At 53.6% G+C, this 25,055-nt stretch overlaps 1 protein-coding gene across 8 annotated transcripts; it reads left to right on the top strand.

Annotated features, from left to right (window-relative positions):
* The first annotated feature begins 2,087 nt into the window (after positions 1-2,087).
* MAN2A2 (mannosidase alpha class 2A member 2) lies at positions 2,088-24,787 on the top strand. 8 transcript variants are annotated; one of them, XM_061158743.1, is made up of 24 exons: positions 2,088-2,157; positions 2,935-3,139; positions 4,343-4,496; positions 5,038-5,295; positions 5,370-5,514; positions 7,517-7,688; positions 8,126-8,253; positions 8,468-8,641; positions 8,986-9,172; positions 11,411-11,588; positions 11,889-12,091; positions 12,282-12,464; positions 12,637-12,751; positions 12,981-13,048; positions 13,199-13,364; positions 13,856-14,092; positions 14,320-14,442; positions 14,736-14,850; positions 15,093-15,226; positions 15,398-15,539; positions 17,033-17,166; positions 19,008-19,202; positions 19,436-19,546; positions 20,279-24,787. In XM_061158743.1, the coding sequence occupies exons 3-24, from the start codon at positions 4,365-4,367 to the stop codon at positions 20,429-20,431; spliced, it is 3,453 nt and encodes a 1,150-aa protein (XP_061014726.1). In that variant the 5' UTR covers positions 2,088-2,157; positions 2,935-3,139; positions 4,343-4,364; the 3' UTR covers positions 20,432-24,787. The 8 variants fall into 8 exon arrangements, with proteins under 8 accessions (XP_061014726.1, XP_061014732.1, XP_061014733.1 ...); XM_061158749.1 differs by lacking the exon at positions 2,088-2,157 and adding an exon at positions 2,540-2,645 and having other exon boundaries at positions 20,374-24,787; XM_061158748.1 differs by lacking the exon at positions 2,088-2,157 and adding an exon at positions 2,541-2,645 and having other exon boundaries at positions 4,347-4,479.
* The last annotated feature ends 268 nt before the right edge of the window (positions 24,788-25,055 follow it).

Raw genomic sequence — 25,055 nt, 5'->3', positions numbered from 1 at the left:
GGTCTAATCCGCAAGTGGGTCTGATCATCCTGCTGGGACACATAGCTGTGGTCACTCTCAACTTATGTTGCCTAAGATAGATAGGCAGCAAGTTCCTATTGGTGCAAGCTCCCACCAGTGCAATGAATCGGACTACCTCTTGGGGTGACTGATCTCCTGAAAAGAATTCTTTGCTGGATACATGAAAGGTCAGGGTGGTGGAAGGTAGACTGTTTAGAAACGGCTCTGATACATTGCCCTGACGACTTTGCCATGGGAGGCAAGGCTTGATCACTGTCCAATTTGAGTCTTGTCAGAACACACTATGATTCCTCCTGAACAGGGGGAGAGAAGCAGCCTGGTGAAGAGCCACTTTCTTCTGGGAGATTCCACAAAGCCATTTCTCATCCCTTTGCCTAGTTTCAGTGAAGGGTAGGCCTCTCCACCTTGCCCCACCCTTCTCCCCGAACTTAGAGTGTAGCGGCAGGTCATAAAGTTGTCTGATAGCAGCTGAGTTATTAATAGTTGGCTTCTCAGCTGCAGAGAGACCTACCATCAAGCTCCCTGTCATCTGGTCCCTCCAGTTCAGTGTCATCCTGTGGCTGGGGAAAGCTGGCACCAGGCTGGCCATGCTTTTGCTGTCTGTGTGGGTAATAGCAGTCTGGATCCATTGGGGCTTATCATCTCCTTACTAACTGGATCTCATGGAAGTATGGTAGACACATCTTGCTAGGTGTATGCAGAGATTTGTGCACAATGATTTGTGGCCCTGTTAGCTACCATGCTGCTCTTAGGGAATGTTTGACCTTTAAAAAAAATTATTTATTTATTTTTGGCTGCTCTGGGTCTTGGTTGCTGCACTTGGGATTTCTCTAGCTGCGGTAAGCAGGGCCTACTCTCTTGTTGCCAAACACAGGCTCTAGGTCCTTTGGGCTTCATTAGTTGCAGCTTGTGGGTTCAGTAGTTGTGGCACACAGGCTTAGTTGCCCTGCAACATGTGCTCTGCGGAATCCTCCAGAACCAGGGACCGAATCCATGTCCCCTGCATTGGCAGGCAGCTTTTTAATCACTGGACCTCCAGGGAAGTCTTTGACCTCTTGATAAAAGGGAACCTTTGGGAGCGATGAGAAAGTTCTGTGTTTTGATCTGAGTGATGATTAAACCTGTATGTTCATTTATACCTGAGTTTTAACCTCATCAAACAGTATACTTAAGACTTGTGCCACATACTTTGTTGTGTCTCAGTTAAAAAAAAAAAAAAAGACTTACCAGAGAACCAGAAAGAGCTCTTGAAACCAAGCTTATGATTGCCAAAATGAAAAATTCAGTAGACAGGTTGGAAGATAAATTTCCCAGACCACAAGGACAAAGCACAGAAACACAGGATAAACACAGAGGATGATGAACCCAGACTACCTCTAACACTTTAGTAACAGGCATGTTAGTTAGCAAATAAACCTAGAAAAATGTTTCTGATGGTAATAAATGAAATGGGAGTTAAAACAATGAAGTGGGTTTGAAAATCTGGCTAATCAACAAAAAAGTTGCTTAAGCAATTTTCAAGTTTGTAACTGATGGTGGAAGCTGGCACAACTCTTTTCGGGAGCAATAGAATGCCAAGTATCATCAGTCTTATCAGTCCTAATCTTTTGAGCAGGTAACCTCACAGCTGCAAATTTGTCCTAAGGTAATAATTCTAATTTTTAAAAATATTTATTTAGTTTTGGCTGCACTAGGTCTTAGTTGTGGTTCGTGGGCTCAGTAGTTGCCCTTGTGGCATGTGGAATCTTATTTTCCAAACGAGGGATCGAACCTGAGTCCTCTGCATTGCAGGGAAGATTTTTAACCCCTGGACCACCAGGCACGTCCCAAGGTAATAATTTTAAAAGAAGACAAGTAGAGATGTTCACTGGTGTGGTTTAGTATGCTGCAAAATTATAAACCCTGATGTCCAGTAAAACGACAAGCGAGAAATGCATGTGTCTTACTCGTTAATTGCAAACTCAGGGAATTGTGATTAACGCACGGTACCACCAGGAGGCAGCACTCCTTTGTCCGAGGAGCGTAATTGCATCAAGCGAAGGATACCTACACCAGAGCTGAGAGGGGGCCGGAAAACGCACAACACCCTTCGATTGGTGAAATGGAGGAGGACTGTTTCTGCTACTGGTAGTTCAGGTGCTGACATCTAGGAAGAGTCAGAGAACATCAAGTCACGCGCCCGTCCTCGCGGCTCCGCGGCGCGCCGAGGCCGGGGTCCGGGCTGCGGCTGCGCACTGTGGACCCTCTGCCGGCGCCGGGGGTCACGGCGTAGACCGCACCGGAAGCGTCCGGCCGGCGGGAGCCGAGCGAGGACCGCGCGTGGCCCGACTGGCCCGGCTCGGCGGGGCGCACCACAGGCGGCGGCGGGGCCGGGGCGCGCAGGCGGGGCCGGGGCGGCGCGGGGGCGCGGCAAGGCTGTCCCCGCCCCGCACGCCGCTCGGCCCGGCGGCCGTGAGAGGGGAAGCCCGGCGCCCGGGCAGTCGGGCCCCTCTGGGAACGACCGGAGGGCAGACGCCCGCCTTCGCCTGCGTCGCTGCTTCAGCGCGGGCCGCTGGCCCCGGGGGTGTGAGGGCGCGCAGCGCGGCCGGCGGGGCCCAGGGCGGCGCGGAGGCCCACCGCGGACGGTAACGCGCTGGGCGGGCGCGGACGGGGCTCCGGCGGCTGCCCCGGCCGAGGTCGGCCGTGGGCGTCAGGAGTGCATACGGTGATGGCGCTTCGGTGTCGGAGGTGGCTCCGGCCTCCCTCCTCACCGGACAGTGGCCCTTGCGGTCCTGCGCCCGGCCGAGCCTCGGAGCGTCGTGGGCTGGGAGCGCCGGGAGGGGGCTGCGGGCGGCAGGCGGGCGGGCCGGCCAGTGGGCGAAGACCCGGCGGCAGGTGCCGGCCCCCCTCGGTGATCCCACTTTCTCTCCCCAGCTCTCCACCTCCTGTGGCCTGGACCCAGCCTACCAGGGCTAAAAATATTGCCCGGAGGCTCCTGAGCGGAATCAGATCGTGCTAAGTAGGGCACAACGCTGCCGAGGCGACAGAGCGTCTCAGCCCCAGGGTTGGAGGAAGGCTCTGGAGCGGTAGCTCCCGCCCCCGCTCGCCTGGCGGCTAGAGGTCTCTCTCAGCCCCGCAGGCAAGTGCGGGCCGCGGGCGGTGGTGGAGGGCGCTGATGCTCTCAAGTTGCCCCACAGCCCCGCAGCTGTGCTTAGCTTCTCCCCACCCAGGGGATCTTCGACATCCATCACCCCAGGCTTCCGAGGGGGTCCCCTCAATGCTCTGTAAGCAGAGGCTGAAAGTTGCCCACTGTCGCAATTAGAACAGGGAGAGGACTTTCTGTTAGAAACCTAAGCCGTGGCTGCTGCTGCTTCTTTGTTTGTTTGGCTTTTTTTTTTTTTTAATTCATTCTGTATTCCTGAATAAGAGAGGAGCTGTGCCAGGCAGTGTTTTGGGTGAGTACCAGTCTGATCCAAGCAGGCAGGGAGAAAGGCTTTCTTGTTAGTTTCTTGGAGCTTTGACTGTATCCTTTAAATCAAAATAGATACCAGTTTATTCCTCTGAAATTAGAGACTCATGGCCAGGGCGCCTGGACACCCGCCTCCTTTCACTGGCTGTGTCTTTCTTGTAGGCACGCTCTGTGGGCGGCTGGTTATAAGGAGAAGTTGTATGGCTAGCTCAGGAGTCACAGCTGGAAAGTTTTGTGATCCGGTTGCTTTTTAATGGCATCCACGTGGGAGAGAGTGTCACATCCACCCTGGGGACAGAGCTGCTACCATGACCAGGCAGGACTGGCCTCAAATGTGCTTAGTCTTACTAGTGCTTTCTGTGTCAGCCCGGACAATACAATCCAGGTTGGGTCCATAGCCAGTGTTAGGAGTCTGTGCTTAGAAGCTTTCTTTTCTCTTTTTAATGTATATCTCCCATATTTTAAAAAATTTTTAATTGAAGGATAATTGCTTTAGAGTCTTGTTGATTTCTGCCATCACAGGAATTGTTCAGTCTCTAAGTTGTGTCCGACTCTTTGTGACCCTGTGGACTGCAGGATGCCAGGCTTCCCTGTCCTTCACTATTTCCGGGAGTTTGCTCAAACTCATGTCCATTGAGTCAGTGAGTCAACAGGAGTTAGCCATAAGTATACACATGTCACCTCCCTCTTGAACCTCCCTTCCAGCTACCTCCCCCTCCCGCCCTGCCAGGTTATCACAGAGCTCTAGAAGCTTTTGTGTCTTTGGAGTCAGGCAGATTGGTATTCCTCAGGAGCAGGAACTCATTGGGACATTTGGTGGAAAGACCACCAAGGGATTTTTGCTTGCCAGAGCTACATCTGATGTCCCCCCAGCCAGGTGTGTGTGGAAGCCAATATGAAGCTGAAAAAGCAGGTGACAGTGTGTGGGGCTGCTATTTTCTGCGTGGCTGTCTTCTCGCTCTACCTCATGTTGGACCGAGTACAACATGATCCTGCTCGACACCAGAACGGTGGGAACTTCCCCCGGGTGAGTCAGTCCTGGCTGCTAATCTCTGCATGCGTAAATTATCCAGGATCAGGTTATTGCCCCAGCTGCAGAGTCATGGCAGCCCAGGTCAACAGGCAGATTTTTCTAGAAAGCTGTAGGCAATGATGGCAAAAAAGAAAGGAGAGAGGAAAAATGGCATTGGGTACTGCTGCTCTGTCCGCCTGAATTCTTGGCAGACATTGCTCGTGGATTGCAGCTTTCCCTCCCACTAAGCCCTGGTGCAGTCCTTGTCAGCACAGTGCTCCAGGTAGGCAACACGATTGTCGAGAATAGGCATGGGAGGTGAAATCCTTGCCATCCATGAGCTAGAGAGTGAGGATACTCCCAGCCCAAGTGGGCTGCAGTCCTCAGTAGTGATTTGAACCACACCCGTCACCTTCTGGCCCTTTAGGCTCCTGGTCCTGCCTTTGATTAGGGAAGGAAGGATCATAGTTAGGCCTCAGGCGGTGAGCTGCATGCAGTGATCCTCCTTGTGACATAGGGAGCCGGGGGTGACTGCTTTCTGCTTTTTGGGGGGCAGAGTCAGATATCTGTGCTGCAGAACCGCATTGAACAGCTGGAGCAGCTGTTGGAGGAGAACCATGAGATCATCAGCCACATCAAGGACTCTGTGCTGGAGCTGACAGCCAACGTGGAGGGCCCACCCGCCCTGGTGCCCTACTATGTGGCCAACGGCTCCTGGGTGGTGCCGCCAGAGCCCCGGCCCAGCTTCTTCTCCATCTCCCCTCAAGACTGCCAGTTTGCTTTGGGGGGCCGCGGCCAGAAGCCAGAGCTGCAGGTAAGAGTCAGAGCCGGCAGGGACCCCCAGTGGCCGTGGCTGGGGCCCTGAGCTGCTCTCCTCCTGCCTGGCAGATGCTGACTGTGTCAGAGGAGTTACCGTTTGACAATGTGGATGGCGGCGTGTGGAAGCAAGGCTTCGACATCTCTTACAGCCCCCGCGACTGGGACACCGAAAGCCTGCAGGTGTTCGTGGTCCCCCACTCTCACAATGACCCGGGTACGTGAGTGCCCGGCAGACCCCGGGACCAAGCAGAGAGCTTTTTCTTTTTTGTTAAATTTGTTTGTGTGGCTGCGCTGGGTCTTTGTTGCCAGGTGAGCTTTTCTCTAGGTGTGGCAAGCGTGGGCTACTGTCTAGTTGTGATGTGAGGGCTTCTCATTGTGGTGACTTCTCTTGTTGCAAAGCACAGGAGGCTCTAGAGCATTCGGGCTCAGTAGTTGCTGCTCCCGGGCTCTGGGGCACAGGCTCAGGAGCTGTGGTACGTGGGCTTAGTTGTCCCGAGGCATGTGGGATCATCCTGGACCAGAGATCAAACCCGTCTCTCCTGCATTGGCAGGCAGATTCTTTACCACTGAGACACCAGAGAAGCCCTGTTTATTTTATTTTTTTAATTGGAATATAGTTGATTTACAATGTTCTGTTAGTTTCAGGTGTACCGCAAAGTGAACCATTTATACATATGTATACTCTTTCATAGATTCTTTTCTTTTATAGGTCATTTCAGAGTATTGAGTTCCCTATGCTATACAGTAGGTCCTTATTAGCTATCTATTTTATATATATAGTAGTGTGTTTATGTCAATTTATTCCTCTCCCCTCTTTCTCCTGGTAACCATAAGTTTGTTTTATATGCGTGTGGGTCTGTTTTCTGTTTTCTAAATAAATTCATTTGTACCATTTTTTTAGTTTCCATAATGTAAGCAGTATCATATGATATTTGTTTTTCTCAGTCTGACTTAACTTCACTCAGTATGACAGTCTTTAGGTCCATCCAAGTTACTGCAAATGGTATTTCTTTCATTCTTTTTTATGACTAATATTCCACTGTATGTATACACCACATCCTCTTTATGCACTCCTCTGTCGACGGACATTTAGGTTGCTTCCATGTCTTGGTTAATGTAAATCGTGCTGCAGTGAACATTGGGATGTGTGTGTCTTTTCGAATTCTGGTTTTCTCCAAGCATATGCCCAGGAGTGGGATTGCTGAATCATACAATAGTTCTATATTTAGTTTTTTTTTAAGGAACTTCCATGCTGCTCTCCATAATGGTTGTATGAGTTTATATTCCCACCAACAGTGTAGAAGGGCTCCCTTTCTCCACACCCTATCTAGCATTTGTAGACTTTTTGATGATGGGAATTCTGACTGGTGTGAAGTGAGAACTTCATTGTAGTTTTTATTTGCATTTCTTTACTAGTTAACAGTGTTGAGTACTTTTTCACATGCTTTTTGGCTGCTGTCTGTATATCTTTGGAGAAATGTCTATTTAGGTTTTCTGCCCCTTTTTTTTTAATCAGGTTGTTTATTTTTTTGATATTGAGCTGCATGAGTTGTTTATTTTGGAGATTAATCCCTTGTTGGTTGATTCATTTGCAAATATTTTCTTCTGTTGGTTGTCTTTTTGTTTTGTGTATAGTTTCCTTTACTGTGCAAAAGCTTTTAAGTTTAATTAGGCCCCATTTGCTTATTTTTGTTTTCAGTTTCATTACTCTAAGAGGTGGATCAAAAAAGATGTGATTTATGTCAGAGAGTTCTGCCTACATTTTCCTCTAAGAGCTGTATATAGTATCTGGTCTTAGGTTTAGGTCTTTAATCCATTTTGAGTTTATTTTGTGTATGGTGTTAGGTAATGTTCTGATTTCATTCTTTTACATATAGCTGTCCACTTTTCCCAGCACCACTTACTGAAGAGACTGTCTAGTCTCCACTGTATATTCTTACCCCGTTTGTCATAGGTTAGGTGACCATAGGTGTGTGGGTTTATCTGTGGGCTTTCTATCCTACCCTATTGATTTCTGGTTTTGTGCTCATACCATACTGTTTTGATTACTGTAGCTTTGTAGTGTAGTCTGAAGTCAGGGAACCTGATTGCTCTAGTCCCATTTTTCTTTCTCAAGATTGCTTTGGCTTGGGTGGACTTTCTGGTGGCAAAGTTAAGGGAGGGACAGTTGGAGAAGATGGTGGCATCCTCAGGGGACCCTTTGTTGGCTCCCCCAGGCTGGCTCAAGACCTTTGACAAGTACTACACAGAACAGACCCAACACATCCTCAACAACATGGTGTCCAAGCTGCAGGAGGACCCCCGGCGGCGCTTCATCTGGGCAGAAGTCTCCTTCTTCGCCAAGTGGTGGGACAACATCAGTGCCCAAAAGAGAGCAGCAGTCCGAAGGCCAGTGCCTCCTGGGGAAGTGGGAGGGCCCTCTGGGTCCTCAGATGGGTGTGAAGTCCTTTTCTGGAGCTGTGGGTGCCAGGGAGAGGCAGGAGGAGACAGAGCAGAGATGAGGTGTGATGGTAGTGGGACCAGGGACGAGGAGACAGGAACGGATTCGAGGGTCACTCGTATTAGGAAAAATCACAGTAGTGTGAGCCCAGGGAAGAGAAACTGTAGGGCCTGGCCCTGGAAGTGCAGACCGAGTCCAGGCAGGAACAGAGCCAGTGCAGCTGGAGGTTGGCTGGGGGGAGGAGGGCGCGTATCTATTCCCGTGGTTGGTCCTGGGTTCAGGTCAACTGGCTCAGTGAGGCCAGTGCACACAGGTCCCTTCCTCTGGTTGGCAAGACTGGGCAGAGGGTCTCTACCTCATGCTGAGTGTGGGCCCTTAACTCTAGGCTGGTGGGAAACGGGCAGCTGGAGATTGCAACAGGAGGCTGGGTGATGCCGGACGAGGCCAACTCCCACTACTTTGCATTGATTGACCAGCTCATTGAGGGCCACCAGTGGCTGGAGAAGAACCTGGGTGAGTCTGGGCTCAGGAGCCAGAGTCTGCCCCTGTCACTGGGCCAGAGGACAGCAGTGGGGCTATAAAGCCCGGGGTGGGCAGGGGATGCTTCCTTTCAAGGCTGATTGCACCAGCATATTTGCAGGGTGATGGCAGGAGGGGCTGTGGGGCCAAGGACCCGGTGGCCAGGCCCTAGGGCGTTCAGGCCTCTGACTTCTGTGCCCCTGCCCAGGTGCAACCCCGCGCTCAGGCTGGGCGGTGGACCCCTTTGGGTACAGCCCCACCATGCCTTACCTGCTGCGCCGTGCCAACCTGACCAGCATGCTGATTCAGAGGGTGCACTATGCCATCAAGAAGCACTTTGCTGCCAGCCACAGCCTGGAGTTCATGTGGAGGCAGACCTGGGGTAAGGCCAGGTAGGGTGGAGGGGGTCGCAGTGGTAGTTCTCCCGGGGGAAGGGCAGGGGTTTCAGAAATAAGATCCATCAGTCCTTCAGAGCATTGGGGTAGACCATCAGAAGCGCTAGCCTTTAGGTTAGGTAGGGGATCGCATTGATATCCCTGGCCGCTGTGGAGCCTGTCTGTCCCCTGGAGGAGCCATGGGCTCCCCTGCCCTCCCTGATCCTGACCCTGGCCAGCATGTTCTCGTAGCCTTGAGTGTAGTTCCCGCCTTTAGCTGGAGTAGTTACCTCCCCCGCCGGCTTCCCTGAGCCCAGCTCCAGGACCTGACTCTTTGCCGTGTCTTCTGTAGACTCGGACGCCAGCACAGACATCTTCTGCCACATGATGCCTTTCTACAGCTACGATGTCCCGCATACGTGTGGCCCGGATCCCAAAATCTGCTGCCAGTTTGATTTCAAGCGCTTGCCTGGTGGGCGTATCAGCTGCCCTTGGAAGGTGCCGCCCCGGGCTATCACGGAGGCCAATGTGGCCGAGAGGTACTTGCTGCCAGCCCTGGACTGGGTGGGGTGGTGCCGTTCCCCCTCTGCAGACACGTCTGGGCTGTGCTGCAAGGCGGGGCTTCAGGTTCCACGTTCATCAAATGGGGGCAAGGTCGGCTGGTGAGTTCAGGCCCACAGCCCTTTCAGTGACAATTCTTTTAATGCATTTTCCTGAAAAACCAGAGTGGCTGTAAGGAACCACCTTCTCCAGAAGGGCTTTATTTTCCCAAATGAGTGTGTTTTCCAGTGTCCTTATAAACTAATGTTGGAGCCAGTGGACTGCCTCAGAGGCAAATGATTCTCAAATTAGTGCAGCGCCTTCCAACCTTCAGCCTGCTGTGCCTTCATTAATCTCAGGCCTCCTGCCTTGGCTTGAAGTCGGCCAGGATCCTCAGGCTCCGTGCACCTGTAATCTCATTCAGATGCACATTCTGTCCTGCCCCACAGAAAACAAACCCATTCCCTTTGAGAAAATCCTTGGGGACCCCTAAAGGTATTGCTGAAATGGCTCCCCCAGGAAAAGGTGGGTTAAGAGAGACCTAAACAATGCTTCAGCCAGAACTGGACTGGCCTTAAGAAAGTAACAAGTTGAACTGGTTTTTGTGTTGCAATACTCCAGTTTCCATGACGTCCAAGAGGTGAAACATGTGACCAAAAGCAAAAGAAAGTAGTCTTTTGTTTCTAGAATCCAAAAATCTAAATGCTGCTTTCAAGTAAAAACCTTGGGCTCTTAAGGCACACTTTTTCTTGGAGCCGCAGCTGTGATTTAAGGCCAGGCAAGGTTTACAGAGCAAGTCATGGGAGATAGTCTCATTTTCTCCTTTAAAAGCCTTACAGGGCTGATAAATTAGGGGAAGGTAGCATTTGAGGAGTCCTTAGATGGTAAAGCATCTGCCTGCAGTGCGGGAGACCTGGGTTTGATCCCTGGGTTAGGAAGATCCCCTGGAGAAGGAAATGGCAACCCACTCCAGTACTCTTGCCTGGAAAATTCCGTGGACAGAGGAGCCTGGGCTACAGTCCATGGGGTCGCAAAGAGTCGGACATGACTGAGCGACTTCACTTCACTTCCTTGAGAACAAGATGGCAAAGAACAAACTGGACCAAGTACATTAGTGGCTGGTTGAACTGTGACACACACAACATGCCACTTACCAGACTTGTCTAAGAAAAGAGACTTTAATGCAACAGGGCTCTGTTTTTCTATTGATTATATTAGTAATTGGGATGAAAAAGAAAATAACATGTTTATATATAGTTACTACTATGTGCCAGGCACTATTTTAAAGTGTTTAACAAATATTAATTCAGTTCATTTTAAATCTCACAATACTGTGATAGTGGGTACTGATGTCATCCTCATTTGATAGAAACTGAGGCCCAGAGAGGTTCAGTAAGTTGCCCAAGCTAGTGCATGCACAGCCGGTGTTGGTGTCACCCAGCCCGAGTCGGGGCTCTTCACTCCAGGGCGGTGCCGCATCACTGGCTGGTGACAGAGTAAAGCTGGAGTGTCAGAGTCAGGATCCCAGAAGAATCTCAAGAGGTTGAAATGTGGGCTGAATCCAACCAGATAAGACTTTTATTCGTATTAGATATAACTGTAAGGTTCAACCCTTAGCGTCCGTAAACAGGATAGGAAAGTTCAGGATGAGAAAAGGTCTTGCTGGGCCGCATGCACAGAAAACATGATCCCTAACCTCAGCACGGTGGGGTGAGAGTAGGGGCTGCCCAACAGGCCTTTGTGAACACACGGCCACTCTGGCCATGCCGGGAGTGTGGCCTGCCTTCCCCTGGGCTTGCATGGTCAGTGCTGGGCCCTGCACTCCGGGATGTGGCTGATGGGCTCGTCAGAGATCTGCCGGTGAGTGGGTTCCCAGCTGCTCTGTAGGAACCAGAGAGACGGAAGAGTGGGGATGGAAGAGCGGGGATTGCAGAGCCTGATGAGGAAGCCCAGGGGCACGCTTGTGCATCTTGATTGTCTGAGGGACCGACATGGGCATGGAGGACTTACTTGTTCTGTGCAGCGTGCAGGGCAGAACTGGGGCCAGGGAACTGAAGCTGTGCCTCGGGGAGAACTCTCTAGTTGCCCAGAGAGCCCCGGGCTCCCTGGAGCTGGGTTTCCTACCCACCAGCCGAGTGAGTCCGTGACGGGTGTATGAGGGGGCGCCTCTCAGGCTGGCTCCCCTCAGGATCCGGTGATAAGGCTCCGTGTGAGCCGGTTCCCCTCCCCACCCACAGGGCAGGCCTGCTCCTGGACCAGTACAGGAAGAAGTCCCGGCTGTTCCGGAGCAACGTGCTCCTGGTGCCGCTGGGCGATGATTTCCGCTATGACAAGCCCCAGGAGTGGGACGCCCAGTTCTTCAACTACCAGCGGCTCTTTGACTTCCTCAACAGCAAGCCTGACCTCCACGTGCAGGTGTGAGGGGACACTGAGCTGGGAGGGGGCCTCGGCGGGGCTGCAGCCCAGCCGCTCCTGTGAGGTCTGCTGCTCCCCCATACCACTCCAGAGCAGGGGTGCATTCACAGTTCTTGGGTGTGTTTTTCCTTCTTTGTCACAATTCTTTCCCAGGCTCCCCAGCTTCTGTGAGGTCCAGGCTACACAGGGACTACCCTCTGCATAGACCAGATTGCTCCCCCTCACCCCCAGCTGTGGCGGGGAGCCAGAATTCCCAGAAGACTCTGGAGCTGATGGGAGGGGGTTTTGGGGTCCCCACAGGCCCAGTTTGGCACCCTCTCCGACTATTTTGACGCTCTCTACAAGAGGACAGGGGTGGAGCCGGGGGCCCGGCCTCCAGGTTTCCCCGTGCTGAGCGGGGATTTCTTCTCCTACGCTGACCGGGAGGACCACTACTGGACAGGCTATTACACCTCACGGCCTTTCTACAAGAACCTGGACCGCGTCCTGGAAGCGCACCTGCGGTGAGACGGCCCTGCTGCCAGGCTGGAGGGAGACGGGTTCAAGGAGGGGCTGGATTGGCTGAGCGGGGACACGAAGGGCATGGCGACCACGACACAGAGAAGGGGAGGAAGGGAGAGACGTGGGGCTTGCAGAGCAAGGGTGGGCCCAGCGGAGCTGTGTGGCAGGAGGCCGACTTGTCTATCTGGGCAGGGGCGCAGAGATTCTGTACAGCCTGGCTGTGGCTCACGCCCGCCGCGCTGGACTGGCCAGCCAGTTCCCGCTCTCGAACTTTGCCCTTCTGACGGATGCACGGCGCACGCTGGGGCTCTTCCAGCACCACGACGCCATCACGGGCACCGCCAAGGAGGCCGTTGTGGTGGACTATGGGGTCAGGTGGGAGCCCTCTCCTCTTCCCCATCTGCTCTATGCTGCTGCCCACCGTCCCCAATATGAGGATGCACCGAGTGGTCGGTGGGCTGGCCGGCTGGGGGCTCGCCCTGCAGGTGGGTGGACAGTCTCTCGGTGGTCACCTCTCCCCTGTTCACTCTCCTGCCTGCCCTCCCAGGCTTCTGCGCTCCCTTGTCAGCCTGAAGCAGGTCATCATTAACGCAGCTCACTACCTGGTGCTAGGGGACAAGAAGACCTACCACTTTGACCCAGAGGTGCCCTTCCTGCAGATGGTGAGCCCCGCTCCTGTGTCTGCCCGAGGGGACCTCTGGTGTGCGGGCCTGGGCCGAGAGCTGTGGTGCAAGGGCCTTGCTCTTCTTTTCCCTCCCTGTCCTGGAGTGAAAGATCCCTGCCCAGCACAGCTGCTGGTCCCCATCAGGACAGGTTGGGGTCTGGGGAGGCAAGTCTCTGAGTCAGGCTGAGCCATACAATGGTTCTTCCCTCCCCCTGACTTAATTCCAGGATGACACCCGCTTAAATCACGACGCCCTTCCAGAGCGCACAGTGATCCAGCTGGAATCCTCACCCAGGTGAGCCGGGCACAGAGGCAAAGCCCCTCCCTGGCTCTCCACCCCTCCCAGCTGCCGCCGCACCTCTGAGAGACTGCTGGCCTGGCCATGTTCCTGCTCCCATTCCCCCAGAGCAGGGGCCTCCTGGGTGAGCCTGCCTTTCGCTCACAGGTACGTGGTGCTATTCAACCCGCTGGAACAGGAGCGGCTCAGCGTGGTGTCCCTGCTGGTGAGCTCACCCCGGGTGCGCGTGCTTTCAGAGGAGGGTCAGCCCCTGGCCGTGCAGATCAGCGCACACTGGAGCTCTGCCACCGACATGGTCCCTGACGTCTATCAGGTGAGGGGGGCTCGGCAAGTGGGGCCCCGCCACAGTCCTCTGTGCTGATCCTTGGCCTCTCCCTGGGGCCTCAGGCTGTCTCTCGACACTGGCTTCCCAACCTCCTGCTCGTAGCCTTCTTACTTCCCGTGTTGGGAACTGGCGTCTTGAGGAGTGGGGTTGCCCGGAGTTTGGTCACTCCTGGGGTTTGAGTATGTCCTTGAGAGGAAGGTGAAGTTCGCTGTAGTGTGACAGTAGGAAGGATGGCAGCTACATCGTTCCATTATTCATTAATTCAGCAGATATTTCTTGAAATCTTATGTGTGGTTACCTTTTCATGGTTTTTTGAGTATCATTGGAGACTCATGAAAGTCTTGATGAGGGGCAAGTTGCCTCACCTGCCCTTTCAGAGGTGACAGGCACCCCCCGCCAGTGGGTGCAGGCTTTGCTCGGGCTCTTGGGCCAGAACCCCGGGCCCGTGTCCAAGGCCCGCACCCCTCCCGTGCCTGCAGGTGTCTCTGCCTGTCCGCCTGCCAGCACTGGGTCTTGGCGTCCTGCAGCTGCAGCAGGGCCTGGATGGGCCCCGCACGCTGCCCTCCTCCGTGCGCGTCTACCTACACGGGCGGCCGCTGTCCGTCAGCAGGAATGAGGCATTCCCTCTCCGGGTCATTGACTCGGGCACCAGTGACTTCGCCCTCAGCAACCGCTACATGCAGGTCTGGTTCTCAGGCCTTACCGGGCTCCTCAAGGTAAAGGGCCAGGGGCTGGGAGCCGGAGCGGGTCACGCGAGCTGCCTCCGGCCCGTGAGCGCTGCCACCTGACTGGCAGTGGACCTGGGAGTAGGCTGTGCCGGCCCCGAGCCGACAGCACAGGGAAGCAGGGCTGGGCTCCTTGGGGAAGTTCGTCCATGCCCTCCCAGGGGGCAGGCCTGATGTGCTGGTATGGGGCCAGGGGTCAGGGCTGTGTTTCTTGGCAGAGTGTCCGAAGGGTGGATGAGGAGCAAGAACAGCGGGTGGACATGGAGTTCCTCGTCTATGGCACCCGCTCATCCAAAGACAAGAGCGGCGCCTACCTCTTCCTGCCCGACGGCGAGGCCAAGGTACCCTGAGGACACCCCACAAACCCCAGGGGGCCCTGGGAGGGTTCACGAGCGGTGGGCAGGAGGAGGGGCGCAGGCCTTTCTCCAGGGCATCCCCTGCCTGCCAGGGCGCCTCACCCACTGCCCCCGTCGGGGGCGGGGGTTCAAGGAGCGCCACCTGGGGCCTGGGCCCGGCTTGGCCGGGGTCTCAGCCCAGAGCCTGCTGGCAGCAAGTCCCGCTGCTTGACGGCGGCCGGCTCCTCCCTGTTTTGCTCATGTGCTGTGGATTCAGCTGCCCCCTGCTCTTTCCCCAGCCCTATGTCCCCAGGGACCCACCCGTGCTGCGTGTCACTGAAGGCCCTTTCTTCTCAGAGGTGGTTGCCTGCTACGAGCACGTTCACCAGGTGGTCCGGCTGTATAACCTGCCAGGTGAGCGCTGCAGATGGGGAGCACAGGGAGGAGGGTGTGGGCTCCGTGGGCTGTGGCGCTCTCTTGCTCCTGCCTGCTGTCTGTGTCTGTTCACACATCTGTCCCCAGAAAGCATGTTGTTTGAGCAAGCATGTTGGTTAGCCTTTGTGGAGTTGAGCTTGGCCGGAAGTGCTGGGACTCACCTGGGGCACCCTCTCTGGCTGTGGCTCCCTCCACTCAGCCTCTCTCTGTCCTGCACCCAGGGGTGGAGGGGCTGTCCCTGGATGTGTCGTCCTTGGTGGACATCCGGGACTACGTCAATAAGGAGCTGGCCCTGCGCATTCGCACGGACATCGACAGCCAGGGCGCCTTCTTCACGGACCTCAATGGCTTTCAGGTGACACCTCAGGCCCGGGGCCCAGAGACCCCGTGGAGCACAGGGCTTGACAGTTTACTGCCTGCATCACAGGCCTGGCGGTGATCTGCTCTGATAGAGGAGGAGGAATCGGAGACTGATGGGGGCCCAGAGGGGGCCGGGACGCCCCTGATCGGCCGGCCTTGCCCACAGGTGCAGCCCCGACGGTATCTGAAGAAGCTGCCCCTGCAGGCCAACTTCTACCCCATGCCCGTCATGGCCTACCTCCAGGACGCTCAGAACCGCCTCACGCTGCACACGGCCCAGGCCCTGGGCGTCTCCAGCCTGCACAATGGTGAGTGGGGAGCAGGCGCTGTGTGTGTGTGGTGGGGGAGGTGTAGAGGGCAAGCTTGAGAAGCCCATCCCTGCCCCCGAGGCCTGTCCCCTCGTGGGCCTCTCCCTCTCTGTCGGCCCCAGGCCCAGTGGGAGATGACAGGAAGGCTGCCGCCCGCTGTTGCCCCCTCTCCTTGGTGCCGGCAGCTGTGGGGGTGACGGGAGGGGGCGGCTTGTTGGATCCCCTCCAGAAGCAGCGGGCATTGAGGGGGATTGGCAGCTGAGGTGGGTGTGCGCCTTCTCCTGGGAGGGACAGGGTAGGGACAGGCGGAACAGTGTCTTCAGGGTTAGGATGAATTATCCAGCAAAAGAGAAAAGTACGTCCTGTCTTCCGTCATTAAAAGACAATGACCAAAAGAACAGAGAAGGACGGTCTTGAGAATCAAAAGGAGGACCTGAGAGGACTGACCTGGAGCCGCCACACGGGGCCAGCCCAGGTGGCTCCTGTGTCCTCGGGGTGCAGTGAACAGTTGGCACTTGCTGCCTTCCGAGGCCGTCAGGCTGTCCGTCTTTGGGCAGGAACGCTTGTGCAGGGGCTGAGCCAAGGGTGCCCGATCCAGGCTCCGCGGGGCCAGCAGCGAGCACTGTGGGGACCTGACCACCCTGCTGGAAGGCCTGTGCCTCTGCTGCCTCTTTGCCCACGGTCACCCTGGCTGTAAGGCTCCTCACTCAGCTGACTGTCCCACCTCGGTCCCCCTGCCCTTTCGGAAAACAGTGCGTTCATGGTGGCAGTTTACATGCAAGGGATCCGTTTTAGGATTGGGGATGTCTTTCTGTGGTTGCTCAGGGTAAAAACCAAGGAGGTACAGAAATCAGGGTCTGGGCAGGGGATACGGGAGGGTGGGTAGAGCTCTCTGTATGGGCTCCCTTCGAGAGAGTCTTGAAAAAAAAGGTGCTGGAAAAAAATCCTCGTTCCAACATATGTACGCTTTGAGCCCCTCCCCCAGGCATATTTTTAAAGGAAAGGAGAGGTGATCACCTGCTGTTTGACTGTCCTCTCACTCCCTCCTTTTGACGGATGTGGTGGGCAGAGTTGGCGTCTGTCCTGCATAGAACCACGGCAGGAGGCATGTGTTCTACTCACAACAAAATCTGCCCAATCTGACAAAGCCTGGCCTGGGTCAGGGGCTCTGCAGCAGCTTCCCATGGCGGTTGACAGGGTTTTGTGGTTGCTGCTTACTTTGTTGCATGTAGGCAGCCCAGAGACGGGTCCCTGCCTGGGCACCCAGACTTGCCCTGCTCCTGAGCCTTGGAACACACATGGGCAGTGAGCCTCCAGGTCACAGCCCTTCCCTTGGTCCCTTCCAGCGCCCAGTTTCTTGGCTGCTTTGTTCCCTGAGTGACTCGCCTTCCAGCTGGGCTTTCCCCTCAGGCCTTGGGTGGGCTGCTTCCAGAGGCTAGCATCTGTTTGGGGCCGAGGGAGGCAGGCCGGGGGCTCACAGTGAACTCCCCCAGGCCAGCTAGAGGTGATCTTGGACCGAAGACTGATGCAGGACGACAACCGGGGCCTCGGCCAGGGGCTCAAGGACAACAAGAGAACCTGCAACCACTTCCGCCTCCTGTTGGAACGGCGAACCCTGGGCAGGGAGGTGAGTTCTGGGCCTCCCCCCCGGGAGCCAGGTCAGGCTAGGCCCGCGGGTGGCCCTGGGTTCCAGCCCCAGCCTGGGAGCCTCCTCGAGGCGGGCAGGTGTAGCCAGAGTAGGGCCTGATCCCGGGGTGGTGGGAAGTGAGTCTGACGCTCTGCTGCTCCATCTCACGCAGCCTGGTGCCTCCCTCTCCACAGCTCGCTGTTGTCTGCCTTCTCATGCTCATCCCTCACCTCCCCACCCGCCCTGTGTCCTCTTCCCCTCTCTGCTGCTGCCCCAATCATCTCACGGCTTTCTTTGCCCCCACCAGCCTGGCTTTTTCTCCAAACTGGCAGCCATGTTTAGGGGCTTGATCTTTCACAGCAGCAGGAACAGGAACCGAGAGGTAAGGGCCAGTGACGAGTGTCAAACTAGCTTTAGTGATGTGTAGCTGGAGTTGGAGTCCCTGGTGGCAGAGCCTGCTGCCCGATCCCCCGTCTGGGGCTTGGTCACTCACTCGTCAAATAGCTGCTGGGTTCTCACTGTGCTGTGAGGGCTGAGAGGGCGGGAGATGCATACGATGCTGACTCTGCGCTCTAGGAATTGACTCGTGAGTAGGGGTGGGGGATGAGCTGTGTGTGCAAATTAAAAGTAGAAAATGGGTATGTCCACGGGTCCTGAGGAATGAGAGAACATAGTGGAATCTAGGACAGCTTTCTGGAGGAGGTGTCATCCATGAGCGTCTTTGATGAGTGGGGGTCTGCCCTACACATTTGAACCAAGGCACAGGGTGGGAGGCAAGAAAGAATGTGAAGGGTAAGAGCCGTGAATTCACTCAGTTGGACAAGAGCCACCTATCCGGTGTGACAGCCACTAGCCATGTGTGACCATTTAGATGTATTTAAAACTAAATATAATAACAGGTTCAGTTCTTCTTTCAAACTAGTCATATTCCAAGTGGCTCAGTGGCCACAGATAGTTGGTAGCTGCTGTCCTAGTGCAGATGTAGTGTATTTCCACGATTGCAGAAAGTTCTAGTGGCCAGTGTGGGCTGCCAGGGAGGGTGGTTGGGGGCAGACAAAATGGGCCTGGAGTGCCTGGTGAAGACTTTGGACTTCCTCCTGGAGGCCAGTGAGGCACCTGAGCTGAAGGAATGCTGTTAGGACTCTGCTGTAGGCATATCACTCCCACAGAGGGGACCCGGTGGGTCTTCAGGGGTGACTGCTTCAAGGATGTTCAAGCAGGAATCAGTGTTGGTGGCTTGAACTGAGCCCTGGGAGGGAGAAACTGGAGGTGGACATGGGGACCCTGCCAAGGGGAATGGAGATCGTCTCTGAGGGAAGGGTGAGATTTGGACAACAGGGAGAAGATGCTAAGAACGTAAATCTAGAACGTGGAGGAGTAGCCGCCACGGAGGAAAGCTGAGCTCAGGCCTGTGAGTGTGACATCCCTGTCAGCTGACCAAGGGGTGCGGACTGCTGGGCTCAAGCATCAGGGCAGGTCGAGCTTGAAACAGGGGTTGCCCCAGAGGCTTTCTCTGTCAGAGGCCCAGCCTCCGTGGTGAAGCGTCCGTCTGTCTGTCTTCCCTTCTCCCTCCTCTGAGAGTCTACATGGTAGGAGACATTGCTGACAGAAGCACGAGGAAGCAAAAAGCCCCCAGAGTTAGAGGTGCGGTGGCCTAGTGAGGTCACCCGTCCTAAGCTGTGTGAGGCAGGAAGTGACTGCACTTGAAGGGTTCTGGAGTCAGGCACCCCGTGTACCCGGACACGTCAGGGTCGCTCTCTGCACAGGAGCCGACAGGCTGAGCTTCATCCTCCCGCTCCCCCGGTGCCACATCCTCAGCCAGACCTCGGCCCGTCTTGCAGGTCCGCGAAGGCCCCTCTACAAGCTACCCATCCCTCCTCAGCCACCTGACGTCCATGTACCTGAACACCCCTGTGCTCGCCCTGCCCGTGGCCAGGAGGCAGGCCCCCGGCCCCGCTCTGCGCTCTTTTCACCCTCTGGCCTCCTCACTGCCCTGTGACTTCCACCTGCTCAACCTGCGGACGCTCCAGGCTGAGGTGAGTGTCCGGTTCAGCGCTGGATCTCCTGAGCGGACCTTGCCTCTCCTCACCCAGACTCCTCTCCATCCAACCCTGCCTTCCTGGCAGCGGTGCTGCCACACCTGTAAGCCCCGCAGAGCCCCATCCCCGCCCCCACACCCACACCCATGCACACACACGCACACACACACACACGCACGCACGCACACACACACACACACACACATGCTGCCCTGTGTGTCTGTCTCCAGGAGGATGGCTTGCCCTCGGCAGAAACCGCGCTCCTCTTACACCGCAAGGGTTTTGACTGTGGCCTTGAGGCCAAGAACTTGGGTTTCAACTGCACCACAAGCCAAGGCAAGGTGAGTAGGGCCAGTGTGGGAGGGGAGCAGAGGGCAGGGAAACAGAGCACCAGGAACAGCGGGCAGAGAGCTTGGTGAGGCGGGCAGCCAGTGGGGAGGTGGGCAGCGTTACTCTAGGACTTCATGGAGAGAAGGGGAAGAAGCTGGTGATGTGTCTTCAAAGCCTCTGAGGCCTGGCAGGGGCCAGTTCCAGACGAGGTGTCCAGGTAGAGAACTTTGGTTCCACGTGTATGAGCCTGCATTAAGCAAACAGAAACACCAGGAGTTAAAAACCAAAAGCCATCATACTCTAGTCATTGTTTAAGCCAGCAAAGACTAGCACTGATCAATGTGTCTGTGTGCTGGTGCCAGTGATTCAGACGTAAATCAAGACATGGTCCCTGTTGGGACTCCCCTGGCAGTCCAGTGGTTAGGTCTCAGCATTTTCCCTACTGTGGGCCAGGTTCAACCCCTGGTTGGGAAACTAAGATCCTGCAAAGCCTCGCACGGTGTGGAAAGAAAAAGAAAAGATGATGGTCCCCGTTGTCAGAAACCTCCCGGCTCAGTGCAGCGGTTCCCGCCCTGAGTCCATAGAGGGGTTCCAGCGCTCCGCAGTCGGACTGCGCGTGTAGGCGCTTGCCGTGTGTGGGGGCCCGTGCTGACGTGAGGTTCACCCAGGTCACGTAGAGGAGGAGCAGCAGCACCTGGCGGGTCAGCACCCCGCACTGCCCTGTGCCTTCTCCCTCCGCACAGGTGGCCCTGGGGAGCCTCTTCCATGGCCTGGACGTGGTTTTCCTGCAGCCAACCTCCTTGACCCTGCTGTACCCTCTGGCCTCGCCCTCCAATAGCACTGATGTCTACGTGGAGCCCATGGAGATCGCCACCTTCCGCCTCCGCTTGGGCTAGATCTCCTTGTGGCCTGAAAGGAAGATTCATCCACGGAGACTGGCCTCTTCACACGAGATCGGGTTGGACAAGCCACACCCGGTATCCTGTCCCGATCTACCTCTCAGAACCATGACAGACTGGGCTCTGCCCTCATTTTCCCTTTATCGTTGCGTCTGTGCAGGGGGGCAGCCCGCAGGCCCAGTGTTGGGTGGATAGGTAGGGCAGCGCCGCTGAGATGCAGCAGCAAAGGCCCTTGCTCAGAGGGGGCAGTGCTAGCCTCTGCTTTGGGGTGTGCGTGTCCACTTCGTGGGGCACCGGCTCAGGCATCCACCCTGTTCCGCGAATGGGATGGAGGAGAAGCAGGGGAGGCTGAGTGGGCCACAGCCTGGCGTCAGGCTCACAGTGGGCAACAGCTGACTCTAGGGGAGTCCCGTAGTTGTGTAAGGACACATGTCCTGATGTGACAAGCAGGAGCAGAGCAACACCAGGAGGAGGGGGCTGGGTACTGAGGGTTAGCCGTGGGGTGGAGGAGTAGAAGGAATGGCTGTTCGTGTGACAGCTCCTTTCGGAAGTGCTCCCTGACCCGCATACCCTGGCCAGGGGCTGCTGTGTGGCAGGAAGGACTCATGACTGCCGTGGCCGCAGGGCATAGGACACTTCAGGTACCAAAACCCCCATCTCAGACTGGGCACTTGGTCTGCGTGTTGATTTGTGGGGTGAGGGAGGGGCCACCCTGCTTGACTCCTTTGGTTCCTGCACGCTGTCCACCACTCTCCCCAGGAGCCGCTTCCTATCACAGGGGCGTTTGATCCGGCACATTTCCTTTCCCTGGAAAGAAAGTGAAGCTTCCAACTTGAGAAGGCTTCCGACATCATCCTTGCAGGCCTGAAGCTTCTCCTTGCACATCCTTCTACAGAAGTCTTTGTGGGGAACTAGGGAGACATAGACTAAATTAGGAGGCACTGTGGCTGCTCGTCAGCCTTCATTGCAGCTTCGATTATTAGAGAAAAATTTATCATAGTCTCTATAGACGCTGAAACAACATTTGGTAAAATTTAAAATCTATTCCTTATTAAACAATATTTGGTAAAATTTAAAATCCATCCCTTGTTAAACTCTTGGTGAGTTAAAGATTAGGAAGAAACATCCTAACCTAGATAAAGGTGTCTCCATCTGAAACCAGTAGTCAGTGGCATTCTAAAGAGCCAACCACAACAGACATTCCCAGCAAAATCAGAGATTCACCAAGGCCATACAGTTATTTAGCTGTGTTCTGGCACTACTAACACCTGCAGTGTGGCAGATGAGACGGGTGAGCAAAAGTTCCAAAACATCCATCCAATACAATCCAAGAGGATCAACTCAAGACCTATTAAGAGCATTCTGTATGTCGACTTAAACGATGCATGTTACAGTTCTGTAAAGATTCTCGTTCTCTGCAAATCATCCTATAAATTCAATGTATTCCAGTGAGATTGGATACTTTTTGGAATTTGACAGGTTCCAAAATTGTCAACATCTGTTGGATCATAGAAAAAGCAAGAGAATTAAAAAAAAACATCTGCTTCAGTGACTATGCTAAAACTTTTGTGTGGATCACAAACTGTGGAAAATTCTTAAAGAGATAGGAATGCCAGACCACCTTACCTGCCTCCTAAGAAACCTGTGTGTAGGTCAAGAAACAATAGTTAGAACCAGACATAGAACAATGGACTGGTTCAAAAATGGGTATATATTGTTACTCTGCTTATTTAACTTATATGCAGAGTACATCATGCAAAATGCTGGGCTGAAGGGAGCACAAGCTGGAATCAAGATTACCGGGAGAAATGTCAGTAACCTCAGATATGCAGATGACACCACCCTTATGGCAGAAAGGGAAGAGGAACTAAAAAGCCTGTTGACAAAGGTGAAAGAGGAGAGCCAGAAAAAGCTGGCTTAAAATTCAGCATTCAAAAAACTAAGATCATGGCATCCAGCCCCATTGCTTCATGGCAAATAGATGGGGAAACAGTGGAAACAGTGACAGACTTTATTTTCTTGGGCTCCAAAATCACTGTGGATGATGACTGCAGCCATAAAATTAAAACATGCTTGCTTCTTGGAAGAAAAGCTGTGACAAACCTAGACAGCGTTTTAAAAAGCAGAGACATTACTTTGCTGACAAAGGTCCGTATAGTCAAAGCTATGGTTTTTCCAGCAGTCATTTATGAATTGTGAGAGTTGGACCATAAAGAAGGCTAAGCGCTGAAGAATTGATGCTTTTGAACTGTGATGTTGGAGAAAACTCTTCAGAGTTCCTTGGACAGCAGGGAGATCAAACCAGTCAATCCTAAAGGAAATCAACCCTGAATATTCTTTGGAAGGACTGATGCTGAAGCCCCAATACTTTGACCACCTGATGCGAAGAGCTGATTCATTGGAAAAGACCCTGATGCTGGGAAAGATTGAAGGCAGGAGGAGAAGGGGATGACAGGTTGAGATGGTTGAATGGTATCACTGATTCAATGGACATGAGTTTAAGCAAGCTCTGGGAGATGGCGAAGGACAGGGAAGCCTGGTATCCTGCAGTCCATGGGGTCACAAAGAGTCGGATATGACTTAGCGGCTGAATGACAACAGCGTCCATTTGGTAGAGTAAATGTGTGAGACTACTAAGAAAATTCTGAATGAGCAGAGGGTGGGTGGGGCAGTCGTGCTGGGTAAAAGGCACTAGATTTCCCAGGGGGCTCTGGGGTGGGATCAGACTGCTGGGGTCAAAGGGAGAGCCCAGCATCAGACCCAGGTGTGAGGGACTCAGTACAGGACACAGGAGTATTTTAAGTGGGAAAAAGATGGATTATTTAATAAAGACTACAGTAACTGCCTATCTATTAAAACAAGAGCTCTCTACCTCACAGATTCCACAAAAAGTAGCTCCAGGGGGAAAAAACAAAAAATTGAACTCCAGAATTACTGAGGAAAATATAGGATATTTTTGTATTCCAGTGTGGAAAGGTCTTTTCTGAACAGGACAGAAAACTTAAAAGCTATAATAAGGGAGAAGATAAACAGATTTTACCGCCAAAAATATGTGTAAAGTTTGTTTATGATGGAAACCACCAAGATTAGAACACAAATGACTGGGAGAAAATATTTGCAGCACATTGGTGTGTATGATCACTTCAGGAGAATAACTTGCTTTGAGCTCCTTAGAGCAAGTCATGGGGCCTACTGAGCAGTGGCCAGCTGAATTTTTCTGGGTCACCCAGGGTCATTGCTGCCAGGCCAGGACATGCGGCATCCTGTCTGTGTCACAGGGAAAGAATGAAGGTTATCAGAGAATGTGACACATTCTCTGTCACACAAAGAATGAAGTGCTGAGCACAGTGCCTGGTACATTTAATATAAGAGCTCAGTAAATATGAGCTACAATCATGTTCAGTAAGGATGCTAAGCAATTACATTATAGCTGGTGTTATTTACTAGTATAACTTGTAATCCAGTTTTAAGGGAGAACCTGTAAACCCCCTAGGAAATTAGTAAAATAAAGGCTGTTCTCTTTGGAGGTACTAGATGTGCAAAGAGGTTATTCATCTGCCAGGAACTGAAGTGTTCGTTCCTACATACTGGCCTCTTAGAACCCCATAAGGCAGCATTGCTCAAGGTGTGGTCCACAATCACCAGAATTACTCGTTGAAAGTCTAGCTGCCCGGCCTGTGCTGGCCGGGGCTGCTCCTTCGGCCGGCACACTGGAGGGGCATCTGTGCAGCAGAGCCATGGGTCCCCAAGACTGACTGGTGATGAGAACAAGAAATAAAACCCTCCCCCAGCGCACAGGAGGAGAAACAGATTCCTTGGCACAGCCTGTTGAACCAATCTCTGGGAGGAGGGAGCCAAGAATCCACACTTAAAACAAGCTCCCAGGTGAGTCTGCTGCACTTATAATTTGAAAAAGGGCCTACTATTCTAAGGCTAGCAGTAACACTTTCCCATGGAGCTCTGGCCCTCAGGCCTCACAATTCTGAGGGTTACATCAAAACCAGAACCAGATCCCTAATGTATACTTGAGGAAGTGTTTGCAGTTCAGGAAGATGGATTACTTGTGCTTGATTGAAATTTTTTTAATATACTTTTCAGCTTCTAAAAGGATACTAAATTTTACACATACTTTGATCCCATTTGTTTAAAGTATTACTGCTGTATGGACTCATAACTGTACCAACTTCGTTCTGACAGATTTCCCTTTATGGTATGTGGTAGAAAAAAATGATGCCTCTTTTGCCCTTTGTAGAAGAATGCACATTTCCAGTTCAGAAATACTCAAAATATGTATGTAAGTAATCCAGTTTATAAAATGTGATGTTGAGAATACAACAGCCTTGTTAGAAACCATGGGATTAAGAGTTGGTCTCTTTCCTAGGTGAGATCAATACCTGGACTTTCCTCGTGGTCCAGTGGTTAAAACTTGTGCCTCCACTGCAGGGGGTGCAGGTTTGATCCCTGGTCAGGGAGCTAAGATCCTGTGTGCCATGTAGCACGATGGGGGGGAGAAAAGATCAATGCCTGGAATTAAGAATGTAAGTGCATTAACCTATAAATCATACTCTGGAATTGGAAAGAACTTAGAGATCATTGTGTCAATATAATTTGATAACCTAAT

Source organism: Dama dama, chromosome 13, assembly GCF_033118175.1.
Source record: "Dama dama isolate Ldn47 chromosome 13, ASM3311817v1, whole genome shotgun sequence".
In the NCBI taxonomy this organism is placed as follows: domain Eukaryota; kingdom Metazoa; phylum Chordata; class Mammalia; order Artiodactyla; family Cervidae; genus Dama; species Dama dama.
Note: the sequence above shows the minus strand (reverse complement) of the source record. Positions and strands in the feature narration are given on the sequence as shown.

Excerpts from the sequence above, each read along its gene's own strand:
- MAN2A2 (XM_061158743.1), top strand. The coding sequence starts at position 4,365 with ATGAAGCTGAAAAAGCAGGTGACAGTGTGTGGGGCTGCTATTTTCTGC. Across the intron at positions 13,049-13,198 it reads CAGCTGGAATCCTCACCCAG|GTACGTGGTGCTATTCAACC; the intron begins GTGAGCCGGGCA and ends TTTCGCTCACAG. Across the intron at positions 15,540-17,032 it reads CGTCTCCAGCCTGCACAATG|GCCAGCTAGAGGTGATCTTG; the intron begins GTGAGTGGGGAG and ends GAACTCCCCCAG.